Source organism: Alnus glutinosa, chromosome 5, assembly GCF_958979055.1.
Source record: "Alnus glutinosa chromosome 5, dhAlnGlut1.1, whole genome shotgun sequence".
NCBI classification, from domain to species: Eukaryota; Viridiplantae; Streptophyta; class Magnoliopsida; order Fagales; family Betulaceae; genus Alnus; species Alnus glutinosa.
Genome location: NC_084890.1, coordinates 23518379 through 23537231, shown reverse-complemented (window position 1 = coordinate 23537231; position 18853 = coordinate 23518379). Strand labels below are relative to the sequence as shown.

The 18853-nt window shown below is 38.3% G+C and overlaps 1 protein-coding gene and 1 pseudogene across 3 annotated transcripts in view; one reads left to right on the top strand and one right to left on the bottom strand.

Annotated features, from left to right (window-relative positions):
• The first annotated feature begins 688 nt into the window (after positions 1-688).
• Positions 689-3812, top strand: LOC133869116 (cationic amino acid transporter 1-like; annotated as a pseudogene).
• Positions 3813-9151: 5339 nt separating this feature from the next.
• Positions 9152-18853, bottom strand: part of LOC133868016 (187-kDa microtubule-associated protein AIR9) — a 54138-nt gene continuing 44436 nt past the window's right edge. For all 3 annotated transcript variants that reach the window (XM_062304803.1, XM_062304805.1, XM_062304804.1), the window contains 9 exons: positions 18184-18257; positions 17805-17943; positions 17316-17497; positions 15648-15803; positions 14618-14749; positions 13029-13087; positions 10091-10123; positions 9863-9994; positions 9152-9699 (listed from right to left, as the gene is read on the bottom strand). In XM_062304803.1, coding sequence (XP_062160787.1) covers positions 9523-9699; positions 9863-9994; positions 10091-10123; positions 13029-13087; positions 14618-14749; positions 15648-15803; positions 17316-17497; positions 17805-17943; positions 18184-18257 — 1084 coding nt within the window. In that variant the 3' untranslated portion in view covers positions 9152-9522. The remainder of the gene's footprint in view (positions 9700-9862; positions 9995-10090; positions 10124-13028; positions 13088-14617; positions 14750-15647; positions 15804-17315; positions 17498-17804; positions 17944-18183; positions 18258-18853) is intronic.

Here is an 18853-nt window from a genome sequence, read left to right as displayed (position 1 = left end):
CAGATGTGGTCTGTTATGGTGGTCTAAGTCTGACCTTACCTGAGTGGAGGATACTCTAACCCTGTGTCTCTGACTTAATTTATTAGAGATTCTTTATAATCCTAGACATTAGACCGATTTGATCTCGTTTCAATCTATTGAAAGGGATCTTTAACTTCAAAAAAAAAAAAAAGTCTCACTCCTTTCTATCTTAGTAATAAAATAATAATAATAAAAAAGTCTCACTACTTTCCTTGACTTGATTTGTTTATTTATTTCAAAATGATTTATAGCTTCTATCTTTTCGAATTTAACTAGGGTCAATGACTTTTGGAATTCCGGATTCCTCAAAGGAAAATCCAAAAGCAAAAGAGAAATAAATCTCGTCAAAATAAGAATTAAATAATAAATAAAAAGATAAAGCTAACCATTTACTCAATCATAAACGAATAGTAATTAAAAAAAAAAAAAACCCAAAAAAATTCACGTTTAATCAGCCAAAATCTTCTTCACCCCTTTCAACTTTTTTAATAAATGCACGTTTTCTTCTTCTTCTTTTCTTTCTCTTTTTTCTTTTTTCTTTTTTCTTTTTTCTTTTTTCTTTTTTCTTTTTTCTTTTTTTGGTTTTTGGTTTTTTCTTTCTTTTCTTTTTTTCATGGGAGTCTTAGCACATTCATATGCAACTGGGTATTTCTCTTTCAGGGCAACAATGGTGACGGGCTCTGAAGGTGGAGATGGCAATGGGGTCAGGAAAAGAGGCTGGACATTGAGCAAACAAGATTTTTTTTTTTTTTTTTTTTTCGATGAATAAGTAAGCAATATTACTAACAACAAAAATCACCACACATACAAAGTACCGACATTACAACCAAAACAGCCAGCAGCAAAACTACTAAAAAACAAGACAAAAACAGATGCAAAAAACAGAGTCTGCTATAAACCGAAACAACAAACCAACATACCCAAACTGGGCTTAGTCCAAAACAGAATCAGCTAAATTTCAGAGCTGGCAAATTCTAACATTTTCCCTTGTCTTCTTGAACTTTCATTTACCAGAGATTCGAGTTCTAACTCTCCAAAAAATCAATTTGAGAATTTCCTCATCAGATTTGGGATAACCAAGAAACCGGACTTCATTTCTATCTCGCCAAATATTATACACAACAAAACCGAAAACGAGCCTACAAAGAACTCCCAATAAGGTTTTCTTTTCCAATTATTGCAACCCTCAGACAGCACATCCTGCCAAACATGAGAACAGGCCAAACCAAGACACCTTTGCATACATGAGTGCCAAATACGAGAACTAAAACTACTCTAAAAAAAGAGATGATCCCAACATTCAACACCATGCCTATAGAAACCACACAGTGTGTCACGTCTAAAACCCCACACCAGAGGCCGATCACCAGTAGTTAACCTGTTCTGCACAGCCATCCAACGAACAAAGGCATGCTTCGAAATGGCATTAGGATACCAGTTTAAATGCCACCAATCAACATTAGGCTTCTTATCCCTCAAGAAGTCCCAAGTGTCTGAACTCACATATGAACCCTTCCGGCCAATAGTTCAAACTAGTTTTTCACTAGAGCCAAGATGAACTTTGGGCAGACAACATTGGATATCAACCAACTCCTACGACCTTTCAAGCTTACAGCTACCATTACACAAAATTGTAGAAAGTTTGGAATTTAGACGACTATTAGCATCATAGATGATTCAAAAACCATACCTCTCAAACAACACACCTAAAGGGTGCCAATGATCTTGCCACATATGGATATTGCTACCATCCCTAACTTCAAACTTAATAAAACTCCTAGCAAGACCCCGCAGCTGAAGAAGCCTTCTCCAACACCAAAAATAGTCCTGAGGAATGCTCACACTCCAAAAACTCCTTCCTTTCGGCAGGTAAGTTTTAGTCCAAGCAACCCACAAAAAACCAGCACAAGCAAATAAATTCCAGATGTGCCTCAAAATAGAAGACTTATTCCAGACTTCCAAGTTTTTCAACCTAAGACCACCTTATTTTTTTGGAAAACAAACATCATTCCAAGCAACTTTAGCCTTTGCCGAGTCACTATCCTTCCCATTCCACAAAAACCAATTAAACTGCCTATTGATTTCCAAAATAACTTTCTTTGAAAGGATTGAGCAAACAAGATTTCCTGTCAGAGGAGTCGTTCCAAAGCTAGGGGAACTATGTCAAGGCATTGGGGAACATGAAAACCAAGCTGAAAGATCGCCTCCTCACGCGCTCCCTCAACTGACTGGAACTACAAAAAATGTGTGCCTGTAGCCAGCATGAGATGAAGAAAACCCTGAATTGGTGGGACCTCATTTGGTTCGGGGTCAAAGTCGTCATGGGTGCCAGAATCTTTGTCCTCACCCGCGAGGCTGTGAGGAACGACGCCGGCCCTGTGGTGGTGCTTTCGTACCTCATATCCGGCATATCGGCATTGCTCTCTGTGCTGTGCTACACCAAGTTCACAGTCGAACTCCCGGTGGCCGTCGTTCGCCTATCTTAGAATGGAGCTCAGCAACTTCATGTCTTACATTGCCGCCGGAAACATTCTTTTCGAGTATATAGTCAGAGGTGCCAGTGTGGCACGATCCTGGACTTCATATTTTGCTACATTGTGCAACCACAAACCCAATGATTTTCGCATAAATGTCTTAACTCTTGCCGAAGGCTACAACCATTTGGACCCAATTGCCATTGTTGTCTCGATTGCAATCGCTTTTGGTGCGAGCCTAGCTGAGCATGAAGGGGTCCTCGAGATTTAATTCCATTGCAACCACATCCATATGATGATCTTGATATTCATCCTAGCCGCAGGCCTTTCTAAGGCTAACCTGTCAATTTTGAAAACTTTATGCCTTTGGCATTCATGATATTCTGAAAGCTTTCGCCGTCCTCTTCTTCACCTACATCGGATTCAACGACGTGGCGACCTTAGGAGAAGAGACCAAGAACCCGGCACAGACATCCTGATCGGCCTATTGCCTTCTAGCCGCAACATTGTGCTTGATGCAGTCATTCGCCCAAGTTGATGCTGATGCGCCATTCACCGTTGCATTCCAAGTCGTGGGGATGAATTGGGCCAGGTACATTGTCGCCTTTGGAGCATTGAAAGGCATGACAACGGTTTTGCTAGCTAACGTCATAGCTCAAGCACGATATTTCACTCATATTGCGCGCACCCCCATGGCGCCACCCTTTCTTGCAGTCATCAATGAGAAAATCGGAACACTAATGAATGCCACAACTGTTATGACTGTTACCAACTCCATTGTTGCATTCTTTACAAGCCTTGATATGTTGTCAAACCTTCTTTACGTCTCAACACTGTTCATCTTCTCTCTTGTGGCAGTTGCTCTGCTCGTGAGACTATACTATGCCACCAGCGAGACGTTGAATGCTGACCAAAACAAGCTTCTCGTCTTCTTGGTGTTGATTATTGGATCCTCAATCGGTTCGGCTGTATTTTGGGGAGCCAGCCTGAATGGTTGGTTTTGGTACGTAGCGACGGTGATAGTGGTTTTTATCCACATTGGGGCTACAATTGAATGTAAAGCAAGCAAGGAAGCCCAAGATGTGGGGAGTACCATTGCTTTCTTGGTTTCCATCAGCTTGCGTTGCAATCAACGTCTTCATCATGGGTTCGATTGACGGGGCGTCATTTGTGAGATTCGCTTTATGGACAGTCTTTTTGCTCTTCTACTATATGTTTGTGGCGCTACATGCTTCTTACGATGCAACTAAGGAGAGTGAAAGGGAAGCTGCCACCATGACTCAAGCAACAAACATTGGGGCAGGGATTACCAAATAGAGAGAGGGAAAGTGTGAGTTTTCGTTTTGCCGGGGGGGTAGGCCTCACGCCTTCCCCTCCGGGTGTTGTTTTCTTTGTTTTTGTCCCCTTGGCCTTGTGTGCTAAGGTTTTGTTCCCCCTGGAAAGGTTCCAGTGGTGGTTGTCTTCTCCAAGCCTTTAGGGCTGTTGGAGTTTTGGTCCTCCCGGTATTTTGTACCGGTGGTAGCTTTGTTTGTTCTGTTTTTTCTTGGGCAAGCGGAAGATTTCAGTTACTGGCTTGTGGTGAAAAGCGGGTGTTGGAGGATTTTCTAGTGGAGATGTTGTTCAAAGCTAGATCTTGTAAACTCGGCTGGTTTTCCTTTAACAAGAACCCTCATGTTGCGGTCGTCGGCTTTCTCCGGTCTCGATGAATGCCTGAGAAGTTCGTGCGGTGCATTCCTGTTCGGTACGTGACTTGCACGCGCCAAGGGCTTTTCTTCCTTCTCTCACGCATGCGAGCCACAGCTAGCTTTTCCGACTTCTGAAGGTGTTGATCTGGGATCTGGAAGGTCGATTGTCATTGTGGGGGCTCCCGGATAATGCGCGTGCTTTACACGCGCCGGTTCCGGCGGCTTTTCCCGGAGCCTGTTTTTTGAGCTTCTGCTTGTTTGTGTTGTGTTGTTTGTATATTCTTCTCTTGATTCACAGTCTACCGTAATGGTAGCTGCTTTAAGCTAGTTTCCTAGCTTTGTGGGTAGAGAATCTTTTTCTCTAATCACTACGATGGCCTTCGGGCTTTGTTGTTCCTCGCCTACGGGCGTTTGCAGCTTATGTATTGGTGCCTTGTTCTCTGTATTTGGCTTACTGTTTGTATTCCCCTTTTGGGGTGTTTTCTCAGTAATGAAGACGGCACAATGGTTCAAAAAAAAAAAAAAAAGCACAGCAGAGCTTAATTTAGTTGAAAATCATCAATGTTGCTTTCCTGTACATAAGGTTAGAACTTTATAGTCTCTCTCTTGTTCTAATCATGGGACAGGACATTTCATTTGCGATTTGAATTCCTCTCTCTTGTTGCTTTAGTTCAATTAAGACTTGAGTTTGTATTTTGATGTTTTGATTTTCCTTTTTACCGTGTTTTTTTTTTTTTTTTCTTCCTACCAAATCTAGATCGGTCCTTGTGCCCATAAGATGATGGTGCTCATTCTAAGGGTCCATTTAAGTTTGATTTCAAGCCGTACGATTTATGAATGCAATTTTTAGAAGCACAATTTAATCTTTAAAATAGGGTTTTTTCTTTTTTTTTTTTAAAAAAAAAAAAGCAAAGCATAAGCTTCCATTATTGCAAACACATTGCATTTAGTGGGAGTCAATTAACATAACTGCTTGTGCAACAAGCTTAAAAATATGATCATTTTGAATTTTGATAATAATATACAATGATTGGGACAACAACTATATATCCACACCACTGTACAATAAACTGATTCTGAGTTTTTATCTTCAGACATTTTTGGGGAAGGTTCGAATGGGTGTAGTTTTGTGTGATTTTTGGGTAGTTGATCAATTGTTGTGTTTGTTGAATAAGATTTGTAAATTGGTAATTGGAAGATGATTATGTTGGGATTTAATTTTTTGGATTATGAGTTCCGGGTTTTTGTTGGAAGAAGTAAGAAGGATTGATTATGGATTGTTGGGTTCAAAATGTTGATGAAGAGGATAAGTTTGGGAGGTTGTGTTATCCAAATATGCAATGTTTCATTTTGGTGGATTAAATCGTGTAATTTTGATATGGTGATTCTTGTGGTGACTGAATGATCAAAACTAAAGAACCGAGGGTGGATGGTTATGTTGGGAGTGACAGGTTTGATTGGAGCAGGGATTATGATTGGCAAAAGAAAAATTGTAATGGTTATAGTTTGATTTTTATTTTGTTTGCCGTAGAGTTTGATTGGTTGATGGTAGTAGTATAATTGAAATTTGAAGAAAAGAATTCTAATTTTTCTATGGAGTCTAAAAATGAAGTCTTTGAACTAAAGAAATTTAGACTAAAATATAATAAAGAAAGAATATCTAAATCACATAGAGAAAGAATAGATAATTGAATATACGATGTCTTTTAAAATTCATTAGCTAAACTAGATAAAGTGGGTTTTAGTCAACTATTTTGCATAAAAATATGCATAAGCCCTTGAGAATGCTCTAAGTCTATGTTTATGGTTAGGAATGTGGTATTTGGTTAAATCTTGCATGATTGATCTTTAAGAATTATGTTGCTAGAGATTTCAGGAAGGTATATTTGGCTGACGAAACAACGTTGGATATTGTAACCACGAGAGATGTTCGCATCAGAGTACCCAGTGATTCGTTATGAAAGTTGCAAAAGTCCAACAGGTTCTGAAGTTGATAAAAACCTGATTTTCGTGGGACAACTTGATGATGAAGGGCACCATGAAATTCCACGGTGGTAAGTGGAAAGTCTGCAGGAGAGCAAAAGTTGTGGCTAGTGGACATAAGACTGACACAATGACACTCTATATGACTACGAATATAAGTGATACAGTTGCAGTTGCAGACAAGAGTGTTGACTCTAACTTGTGGGACCTAAGGCCTGGGCATATGTGCGAGAATGGGATGAAAGTGCTTCTGTCCAAAGGAAAACTATCATAACTAAAATCAGTTGAACCTGATATGCGTGAAGGTTGCATCCTTGGGACGCAGAAAAATGTCAGTTTCGTGATAATCGGCAGAACATCGAAGTCTGGAAAGTTGGAGCTGATACATAGACTTGTGGGGACCCTCCCCAATTGTGTCCCTTGGAGGTTCGCAATATTGATAACTCAAGCAGAAAGGTATGGGTTTATTTTTTGAAAAGTAAATCTTAAGTATTTGAGACTTAAAATGGAAGGACATGGTTGAGAGTCTTGAGACTGGAACAGGCTTAAAGCTAAAGTGTTTGAGGTCAGATAACGGAGGAGAATACTCAGATGGAGAGTTTAAAGAATTTTATGTTGCACATGGGATTAGAATGGAGAAGACTATTCCTGGGACACCACAACAGAATGGTGTAGCTGAGAGCATGAACAAGATCCTCAATGAGCAGGCTAAAAGTATGAAATTGCACACTTAGTTGCCAAAAACTTTATGGGCTGATGCAATAAGCATCGCAACTTACTTGATAAACCGGAGACCATCGGTTCCCTTAAACCACAGATTACCTAAAAAGGTCAGAAGTGGAAAGAATGTAAACCTTTTTTATTTGAGAGTTTTTGATTGCGCATCTTATGTTCACATTGATTCCGATGCTCGTAGCAAATTAGATGCTAAGTCCATAAAATATTTCTTTATTGGCTACGAAGATGAGGCCTTCGGTTGTAGGTTTTAGGATGATCAAAACCGAAAAATCATTAGAAGTAGAAATGTTATTTTTAATGAGCATAATGTGTACAAGGAAAGGTCAAGTGCATAATCTGATGTTATAGAGCTGGAACTTAAGAAATCTGAGTTTGCCAACTTAGATGAGCTTTCTGAAGGTACAATGCAGAATAGGGATCAAGTTGAGGAAAATGCAGATCCACAGGTTGAATAAGGAACACCAACAATTGTTGTCCGAAAGTCTTTAATAAACATTATACCTCCGTAGCATTTTTCACCCTCCATGTTCTATATTCTATAGACTAATGGCGGTGAGCAATAGGATCCTCTCCAGTTGAGTTTCAATTGGAGAGGAGCCAATTAGTTATAAGTCAGGGTATTTTGGTAATTTCATACAATGTAAAATTACCAAAATACCCTCCTAAATAACTAACTGGCCCCTCTCCAGTTGAACTCAATTGGAGAGGATCCAGGTCCTGGCGGTGATCAGTGAGAAACTTATGATGAAGCCTTGCAAGTTGAAAATTTAACCAAGTGAGAGTTAGCCATGAAGGATGAGATTGACCTCATTGATGACTAACCAGACATGGGAGTTGGCCAAACTACCAACAGGGAATAAGGCTTTACATAACAAATTGGTATACAGGATAAAGGGTGAGCATAATGGTAGCAAGCGCTACAAGGCCATATTAGTTGTGAAGGATTTCCAGCAGAAGGAATGTGTTGATTACACAGACATATTCTCTCCAATTGTAAAGATAACAATCAGAGTGATACTGGGAATTGTGGCGACAAAGAACCTACATCTTGAGTAGTTAGATGTGAAGACGACATTCCTTTATGATGAGTTAGAGGAAGATATTTACATGTCTCAGCCATAGTAATTTGCAATGTAGGGAAAGAAAAGTCTAGTATGCAAACTGAGAATAAGCTTATATGTGTGATACAAGAAGTTTGATAGCTGCACGTGTAGTAGTGGGTTCATGAAGTGCAACGCAGATCAGTGTCATTATGTTAAAAAGTCTTGAGAACTCTTGTATTATCCTATTGTTGAATGTAGATAATATACTCATTGCAGGGTCCAGTATTAAGATTAACAATATGAAGAAGCAGTTGTTCGAGCATTTTGCAATGAAGGATTTGGGAGCTGCAAAACAAATCTTGAGTATAAAAATCACCAGGTACTAGGCCAACACCCTTTGGAGGTCATTTTAGACTAACCAATGATCGGTCACCAAAGACGGATCAAAAAAAAATACCTACATGAGCAAGGTACCTTATGCCTCAACTATGGTGTGAGGAGTGCCATTGCTTCCTTGGTTGCCATCAGCTTGCGTTGCAATCAATGTCTTCATCAAAGGTTCCATTGATGGGGTGTCATTTGTGAGATTCGCTTTATGGACAGTCTATTTGCTCATCTACCATATGTTTGTGGCGCTACATGCTTTTCTTATGATGCAGCCAAGGAAAGCATCCCATGATGAAGCTACGAGGATGACTCAAGCAACGAACGTTGAGGCGGGGATTACCAAATAGCACAACAGATTTTAGTTGAAAAGCATCTCTCCTATGCCTAAAGCCAGTTGTAGAGATAAGTACGAGTTGAACCTGGTTACTTGGCTGTTTATCCTTTAGTTTAATAAAAATTAAGGTTTTATTTTATTTTATTATCCATTTGAACCATTGATACTGTTTATTTTTCTAGTCTCAAAGAGGGTTTATTAGATTTTTTTTTTTTTAATGTTTTCCTGTTTTTTTGCCGAGTCTATATCATTCCTTGTGCAGCTAAGGAATTGGTCCCCAATCTAAATTATATAATTGGATAAAGGAATAAGCAAAATAGATTAGCAACTTGTCAAAGAGCATGCTAAAGGAGCTTAAAAAGTGTTTCTAGTAAATAAAAAGTTGTGATAAACAAAAATTGATCGTCTTTTAAAAAAATATAAAATTAAATAACATAACATAATGTACATCATCAAATGCACTAACTTTAAATCATGACAATGAAATAGAGACCTAAACATCAAGGTGGAGAAAAATTTAAGGCCAACCTACCAAACTAGTCTGAACCGTAATGCATACACTGATTTCTTAACAACTGAACACAAACTCACGAATACACCGAATCAAAAAAAAAAATTAAAAAAAAAAAAAAAAAAAAAAAAAAAAAAAAAAAATTGAATTTCTTGACAATAATATACAATGATTATGACAGCAGCTATCCACACCACTACACAATATTTCTTACATTAAAAATAATGAATACTGCGATCAAATAAACTATTGATGGAGGGAAAGGGGGAGATGTGATGACATGTATGCCTCAAAACCTAGAGTGATATATTTCAAAACAAATTCGCTTTACACTGCTTAAATAGACTTAGGTTTCTATTTTGAGAAGGGAATTGAGAGATGTACTATTGAACCGCTGAGCAAGGCCTCGGATCACAAGCACAATAACATCCCGGAGGTGCCGCGACTGCACCATCAAGTCTACTTCATTCTCGCTGTCCACTACAATTCTAAGCCGATGTTGATCATTTCGGAAAAGCTCCACCTGTTACACCGTTAATCCTTATATTCCGGAGTATGTCGATTAACACTTAAAAAATAATAATAATAAATAAAATAAATAAATAAACTGAATTATTGTCGACTTTGTGGAACTTGACAAACATGGATGAGAATTTCAAGTATCTAGAGTTGAGATATGAACTTACATGAAAAGGAGGTGCATAACTTCCACGAATTTCAGTAGTTGGGAAAGAAGTTTTAGACCCTGGTTTTACAACCTTAACTCTTTTTCTATTAACTTCTAGGAGTCTTCTCTCCAAACTCCCCGCTGAAGGCACCTGCTAAATTACAACAGAGAGTTTGTTTGTTCCGACTTTTATCTTCACAACATTCATGAACACAAAAATATGTACAAAGCGAATATCAAAAGCAACCTTTTTAGAAGTTCGGTCCTTGTCACACAATGCCTGTTTCCAAAGAGGTAAAAGTGAGGCTATGGAGCATTAAAAGAAAGAAAGAATTTTTTAAAAAATAAAAATAAAGTAATAATAAATGTAGAAAAGCATAAGACGACAATGAAGGAAAATTAAAAACTGCATTTAATCAAACACAATCTGAAATTTAAGTTTTATAGTTCTGGTTCTAGTTCGATGAAAATCTAACTATCAAACATGGGGAAGATGGTTTTCATCATCGGAGATGGCATTGTTGAAAATGGAATAAACCCAAGATTTTTTTAAACATGGTGGTAAGAGCACTCAAATGAAAAAAGAGGAGCATTTCCCAAAACATGATTAATTAAGTGTGAATGTGCTTCAATATACACTATTACAGTGGTCTAGCTCTGAGCCATGGATAGGACTATTTAAACAATTTTAATTGTGGTTTGACTAATTATTTTCATTTTTACAGTTAGGTTTAATCTCTTCTAGACAAATGGTGCTAAGAGCACATCATGCTTGCACCCTTAATCTATAGGAAATACTGATTCCATCAACAAGAGCTCTCTCTGGCAATAGACATCAAGGTTTTATAATGTCAGTTTACATTAGCAACGAATTGACAAAGCCCAATTTGTTAGAGAGGTTCTTCGAACTGTCCTGTACTTCTTCACACAACTAGATTTCCGTGAACATCAGAAACATGTTCTGTCTCCCGTAATAGGAGAAAAAAAATGGATTGAAAAAATTACTATAACATGGAAAATGTTTCTAGAAACGACACTGAAAAAGAAACCAATATATCCTTTAATGTTTTATTCATAGACTCTTGTCATGCTTTATAACCTATTTGATTTGAGTACCCAATATGCCTTGGTTTAATTAGAACCAAAGATTAAAGAATAACCAAGGGGCATGACATCTCTAACACTCTTCGTTGGATAAACCTTATACTTGGAAAGATAGGATAAGGTATGGAAGTTATTCGTGAAAAGTTGGGGTGGCACCAATTAAGGATAAAAGAGGGCGAGTCATTTGAAATGTCTACGGAAGCCAATGAACGCACCAGTGTGAGAGTACTTACAATAATGTGTAGGGAGCAAAAAGGTCAAAAGGAAGGCCAAAAAATTACATGGTAAAAATAACCAAAAGAAAACAAGACACGGTTATTACAAAGGTAAATGGAGACATGACCCTACATCGGGCCAAGTGGCATAAAAGGATGCAAGTAGCTAACCCAATTAAGATATAGATCGAGTTGAGGTTGAATTAAGAAATAGTAACCCTAGAAACAAAGTCCACATTAATTTCAGTTGGATCCTACTCACTATTAAAATCTGATGATAATCTAATCATGCAAGCCTAAACAAGAAAATCAAACAGGTTAATATCAAGCAAAAGAAATGAGAAATCAATTTTAAGCTTTGCATAAGGAAAACAAGGCCACAGAAAAAACAAAGATTACTATCAGGCTATACTCACAATATGAAAAGATTACTATTCTGATTACTATTAGGCTATCCTGATCCAAGCATTTCTTTCTCGGCAAATACACCACATTAGAGCACTCCCATCAGTGACCCTAAAATGGTTCCCTTCCCTATGTTTAGGGAAAATATCATAAAAAACACCAAAAATCAACCTCCAACAGATACCCTAAAATTGGGTTTTTTGGTTGGGAAGCACAATGCTTCCCAACCCATTATTTTAATAAAAAAAGAAGCTCTCTCCTCTATCTCTCTCCTCTCTCCTCCTCTATCTTCCCCCCATCGCCGAAGCTCTCCCTCGGCTTCAAACCTCGCCTCCCACCCATCCACGCCTCCTCTTCCACAAATTCACCATCCCACCATCACCGGCCTCGTCCTCATGGCAATTGCTCTCCATTTTCATCTCCACCATCGCCAGCCTCGTCCTCAGCCCCCTGCCCGTCGGAGCCTGGGCCTTCCTCGGCCTCACCCCCTCCGTCGTCACTAAAACCCTGTCCTTCTCCCGCGCCATCTCCGCCTTCACCAACGAGGTCATCTGGCTCATCATCATCTCCTTCTTCGCCCGCGGCTTCGTCAAGACTGGCTTGGGCGATAGGATCGCCACCTACTTCGTCAAATGGCTGGGCAAGAGTACCTTGGGGTTGTCCTATGGATTGACGATCAACGAGGGCCGGCGGCGTCTTCTTGCCAATAATCAAGTCTTTGTCGCTATCGGCGGGGAGTAAACCGGGCGATCCGTTGGCGAAAAAGCTCGGGACTTGAGGCTGTGTTTGGAATGCGGGAAAAGAGAGGCAGAGGATATTGGGGGAATTGTGAGAATTGCAGGAGAGAGGAATTCGGTGAAAGGCAAGGAATTAAGGTTGTTGTGGTTGAAGATAGAGGGTTTTGGGGAGAGGATTGAGGAGGCCGTGGAGGGTGAGGGAGGCGGAGGCGAGAGAGGAGGGATTTGGGGAAGTTTCTAGAGAAGACGAGAGAGAGGAAGAGAGAAAAAAAAATTAAAAAAAAAATAAGATAAGGAAAGAGTATTTAATTGATATAGGAAAAATTTAGGAAATCTATTGTGGGGTGTTTTTTTATAGGGAAGTAAAAAGTAGTTTTGTTCCCTAAATATAGGGAAAATGGTAGGGAAACTGATGGGAGTGCTCTTAGACAGAGGAATAAAATTCCAAATCACTCTCCATACTTGGGTCATTCCCCTTCTTTAGAAAATCATCAAAGTACTTGCACTTTTATCAACCATTATTGCAACCAAACAAAAAAAAAAGGAGACCTTTCAGATATGTGTGCCTTGATGTATGTTGTATTATTTATTAATGAAAAGTAAGAGTGAATAACATCAGTTAATACATTGATCCATACTTGTTTAACTGCAACAAACATTTTAGTATGTATGACTAAGTTGAAGAGAAACCAAAATCAACATAAGACTGGAAATATAATCACACCTCAAACTTCACAGATCCAAGATCAAGCTTCTGCTTCACTTCTTTAAGAACATCAGGCTCTGCAAGCAAATTAATAGATCAAACTCAGTAGAAGATACCTCCACAAAAGTGCAACAGCAAAAAAAAAAAAAAAAAAAAAGTACAAAGAAAGAAAATTCAAGTAAACGAGGACATTTCGGGTATAAAGAACCAAACTTCATAACATTTTAAATTGGTCTTTGCTGTATGAGAAAATGATCTTAAGCGTCCTTGAATTGATTACACCTTCATTTATTAATATTGGTGATTACCATTGAAACAAAAACTTTTGTTGCCTACATTGAACTTGTTTTCTCAACCTTGGTGACAACTTGGCACCAAATTAATTGTTTAATTAGAGAGAGATGCAATTCTCAACATCTAGGAACTCTATGTTCTAATAAATTTTTCCTTTTTTGTAAGTGACAAATATATTACGTGCAAAAGAGGGAAGAATCATAGTAGAAACGAAGATGGAATGAAACCCCTAAACAAAAAGATAAAAAGAGTACAAATCAAACCCTGATTGTATTTAACATTTCATCTCTCAATACATTGGCTTTTGAAGATAATGACAACCAAATTTTATTAGGAATAAAAAATGGATAACTTTGGCAAAATGCATTCGGAAGTAATTTAGTTTCGGACCAATTACTGTTGCAATTACATGACCTTTGACGCATGGAAAATAGTTTTCAGTTCATACTTCTTCGATGATCCCCATCCGTCCAGCCTTGCTGGCCTGCTCTGAGGAATTAATGGGCTACAAGGCGGGCGAGACGGAATGGGTGGGCACTACTAACCAAGCTAAACCTAGTTCTCGCCAACAGTAGCTGGTAACTTGCTTCCAAGCATCGCCTTTATAATAGTTGAGGCCATATCCCAAAGGAGCCTTGAGCACTTGTAAAATGCTCAAGTCAAGGCTCCACGAGAAAATTGAAAAATTCTGTTATAATAGATCAACAGATAAACTGATACTTTATGCGACTTCCACTTTTTAAGTAAATAATAATACACATTTCAGGTTCCATGAACAAGGAAAATAACAGATCGGTGTTTCCAATTATAGGGACAACTATGATATCACCATACAAAAAAAAAAAGAAAAAAGTTGTGATCTCACTTAGTAAAGATGCCATGCGAAGCTCCAGTTGCAAAATTGAATGGTACAAATCAAGGCATGTATAACAAAAAGTAGCATACATTTATGAATCACAGAAGTCAAGCAACTTTACTAGAAAAAGATTCCATTCCAGGAACACTTCTCAAAACCTAATAGAGTTCAACTTGTTAAAAGTAATCAACAGAATGACAAGGTAGCTTATTGATTTCATACAGATTTGCAATTCTAAATGAAAAAAGATCCAAGAAGACAACCATTACTGTGCTTCTGATTTAGTCAGATCAAACTTCAAAAGAAAAATTGGAAAAAAGAGAAGAAATACAAAGCAAGCATTACGCTTGCACTTAAAGAGTTGACTTCAAAAAAAAGAAGAATGAAAGTGAATAGCAAAAGTTATTTGCAAAACCATTGAACTTCAAAATCAACATAAGATGGGATTCCAAATTACCAACTGCAATCGGGTCAGTTGATGCAGAAACAGGTTGCCCCTCAACTCCGTCCTCTCTTACAGGAGTATAAATGGCCACCAATCTGTACCCCACATCATCAACATTAGCTTCATACATCCTTCCTACTTCTCCTGCAATCAATCTTTTGCAATCAGATATTGAAAAATGGAAAATTTGGATTATCTAAAAATATATTCAGCAAAGAAGAAACGAAAGAGGAGCCAATAAAACAAGCTAAACTGTTTACTGCCACAAAGAAAAAAAAAAGAGATGATAAAGATAAAACTGCGCTAGTTCATAAGATCAATTTAAATCTAGAAAGAGAGATCATTAAGTGAGCTCTGGGATACACAATTTTTTATATATATATATCATTTTCCAAACTGAAATTTTGATTGGTTTGTAATCACAACTTGCAAACTTTATGACTGACCTGTATTTATTGTGATCAAAGGAACAAATGCTCAGGGATTTAAGCTCAAAACAGTTGGCCAAATATCGGATATTTCAGACAGGCCTTTAAAGAATGACGAATTTAACAATGAGCAGCAAAGACAACGACTTGCACAGAGATCCAAAAGAGTTACTAAATTCAAGGGTGACCCTAGTTGACTAAGGGGAAAAGTGAGTCCAATAATAGATACAAATGTTTGCGCAAATTTTATCTCATGTCATTCCTCAACCATTTATTCCCTTCTCTCTTCTTTACTGCTAGCATGACTTAAAAAAGGGATAAATAGTGAAGAAAATGAACTTGTGGATTACACGCTCGCGCACACAAAAAAAAATAAAAAAAAAAATCCAAGGGACACTTTTAAGCATGTTTACAAAGAGTTTCCTGATCTATAAAATACACAAGCTTTTTGCACATTTTTACCCCAATTTAGATATAATACACATTATCCCTTTTTCTTTTTAATAAATTGGCTGGTTAATATATAAATGCAAGTAATAAATAAAGAACAATACATATTGTCACAAAAACACGTGATATGAACTTCTGAGTAGTAACTTAAAGATATAGCATACCTGGTATGGTGATGAGATCAGGACTTCCAACCATTGATCTAAGCCACTGAATTCTACTTTTGCCTTCCTTTCCTCCACTATATATGCCACGAACAGCATATAAGTTGGTGTGGAAACCCCTACCCTCAATCTCCAGCTTATCTATTTTTGGAATCCCTACAGATAAACAAATCACTTTTGTTAGAATATTAATTAAATGATTAAATTCACTCTTTCCTATAAGCTTAAACTTTTGAAATAAGTAATGATTTAACATGATATCAGAGCAAAGGTCCTGAGTTTGAAACTTGTCTACGTCATTCACTTCTCATGTGCAAGGAAGAGTGTTAGAATATTAATTAAATGGTTAAATTCACTCGTCACAGAAGGTACTTGGCTAAGCACAAGTTTGAAGCACTAAAAGAATGCGTAGCTAGGAAAAGAGAGAGCTTCACAAGAGCTTCTTGCATAAATGCTACTCTTCCATTGTCACAGATGTCAAAATTTGCAGATGATCTATACTCTGAGTGCAAGGTAAAGAAACTCAAAGTAGACTCCTCTCTCCCTTGCGACAGTGTGTGCAGGCGCTTCCTGCCATTCTCCCCTTGTCTCTTCATTTCTTTAGCTTCTTACGTCTTGGGTCGCCTCATGGTTTACTGGGACGAGGACTTCATCGTTGTCTGCAGAGCTTGCCAGTAGCTTTGTGATTCAGAATGTGTAGTTGTTGGCTTCTCTGGCGAAGGTGTACCCGTTGCTTTTTTCTGTTTGGTGTGTTACGATGCGTCTGTCCAAATGGTTTTACATTGAAACTAAATCCTTCGAGTTTGCTCTGAAAGTAGGCATCTCTGTTTTGCGTATCTTTGAAAGGAGCAGGGGTTATATGTGTTATGTTTCCCTGGGTAAAGCTTCGATTCTCAGGTCGTTGCCTGTTATGGAGGAGGTCCTTAATGCAGAGGTGGCCAAGGAATTTTTGCAGAAATCCAAAGCAGGCTCCAAAGTCTTCTTTGTTCAGAGAAGTGTGAATAGAAGTGACCTTTTTTGGTCATTAGCGAATATGGCGGAGGAGGGCAGCACAGCTCCATCGTCATTCCAGAGGGGCGTGAGAGGAAAGGGTGGCTTGGCTGGATGTTCAAACTGAGCACCATCACAGCCTCTCTCGGTATTTCAGACAATGATAGACGCGTTGGAGGAACGGGTGTGTTTTCTCAGCCTCCAGTCAGCGATGGACAAGGTGTCACTCTTCCAAGGAGAACTCTTCATGGGTTTCCTTTGACCAAGAGGGAGGCACATTTTCCGGCATCCAGGAAGCCAGAGCAGAGGGCGGCGCAGTCGTATAAGGCACCGCTGGTTGGTCGCACTAGATGCCAAGACCCCAACAAGGATGAGGCAGCACCTTCAGCTTTTATAATAAGAGCGACACTCCATATCTGCCTTTTACGACTGCAAATGAGCTGAGCTCAAGCCTTCATAACTCTTAAGTGTATTGAGCTCAAGCAGCACAAAGTTCGCTATTTTACATTTCCACAGTGATTAACACAACTCATAGCACAACACCTTTCTACCAGTATAACCTAACACCTTACAATATTTTACTAAAATGGGTGAACAAAAGAAAAGTGATTGTGTGCCATTAATTGAGTAAGAGAGCAGTGCATGAAGTCAATTTACTAGAGTGGAGTAGAATAATACCTGGCATTACAGGTGCAGTCTCAGTATACACTGGCTCGGTCAACCTCCCAAACACGTCAGTCACAATGCATTCACATCTCAAACACCGGCCGATGTCCTCAAACCGCACCTTGTAGGAGCAGGAACACTGTGTAGGTAATGGTTCATAGGACTTTCTATCTCCATATTCTGACGAACAGAACCTGCAGTATCCTTTGTGTCATATATAAGGAACACAGTTTTTACAAGAGCCTATAAACCAGTCACAAAGATTAAATAAACTGCTAAAAGACTGGATTCAATACATCAGGATAATGCAAACAACAAAATGACAGTCCGGGAATTCTACATGAGAGACAAAGATGTAATTTAGAGAGCTTCATTTTGCTCAACATCTATTTCCCTTCAATATTACTCTGATTTTTGAAAGATTCTTGCAACTGAATGAAGAATTTAGTGAATGCAAAGATATTTGAATATGCTGCAGGGTAGTAAAAAGTAGCACCATACCACTGGTATCTGACATCTTTCTTGTACTTGCTCCACACACGTTGTTGAGTCTCACTCTTTGGAATTACTTCAACGGCAGTGAGTACAACACCTTCAACTGCCTTTCCGGTGAGTGCAAGCATCTCCACTTTTGGAAGTTCTGGAGGGCAATGAAATACCCAAATTCAGATTAAAATAGTCTTCTTCAAGTTCAATATGCAGGACAAGTTACATCACACATGCTTTAGAAATTTTTTTTACTTTTTGTAAATCCAAATCCCAAATAAGGAATGCAACTTATATGAGTCCAACATAATGAACGACAAATGTTCATGCTATTCATGAAATAATTGTGATATTAAAGGGCCCAAGCTTTTGCATAGCCAAACAAAGTTTTTACCTGGGAGAATAATATCAGTCGGCTCAGACAATTTGAGTTCTCCAACAACTGAATCTGAACGGACTGGAGTATAACTGTGAGATACATATGAAAAGGTTCGTTACAAATAGATGTTGAAAAAAGGCAAAAATCTTTTATGTGCTAAAAGATGCATAGGTCACATAATAGGTATATATAAGAATCAATAGAAAATAGCACCTATGTTATTGATTTAACAAGAACTAGTACAACAGATGAGAAAAGGCAGAGAAGAGAAAACCAAATTTAACCACTATATGATATCCATTGGTAACAAAAAGGGATTTGCAGACTACCCCAGTCCCCAGGCATGTCTGATAGGCCTTTCTTTGATACTTGGAAAAATCCAGGTCCAAAAAGGCTGACCGGCTCTTGGTGAACACCACAGACATTGTCTTGCAGCCAAATGCACAAAAGCTTAATTTTGATATCAACAAGAATATGCAAAATGAATTGTACTACGTGACAACTAAAAATTTCATGTTCAATTTATTACAAAGTTATCTGAATGCCCTTCCAATGCTGAACGACAGCAAGTTTTATATTCTTGGAAATTGATGTAAGTATGAGAAATCAACTATTTTATTTATGATCCATTTAATTAGATAGGAAGATCCATTCAGGGGTATCAAGGTTATGCAGATAGAGAAAA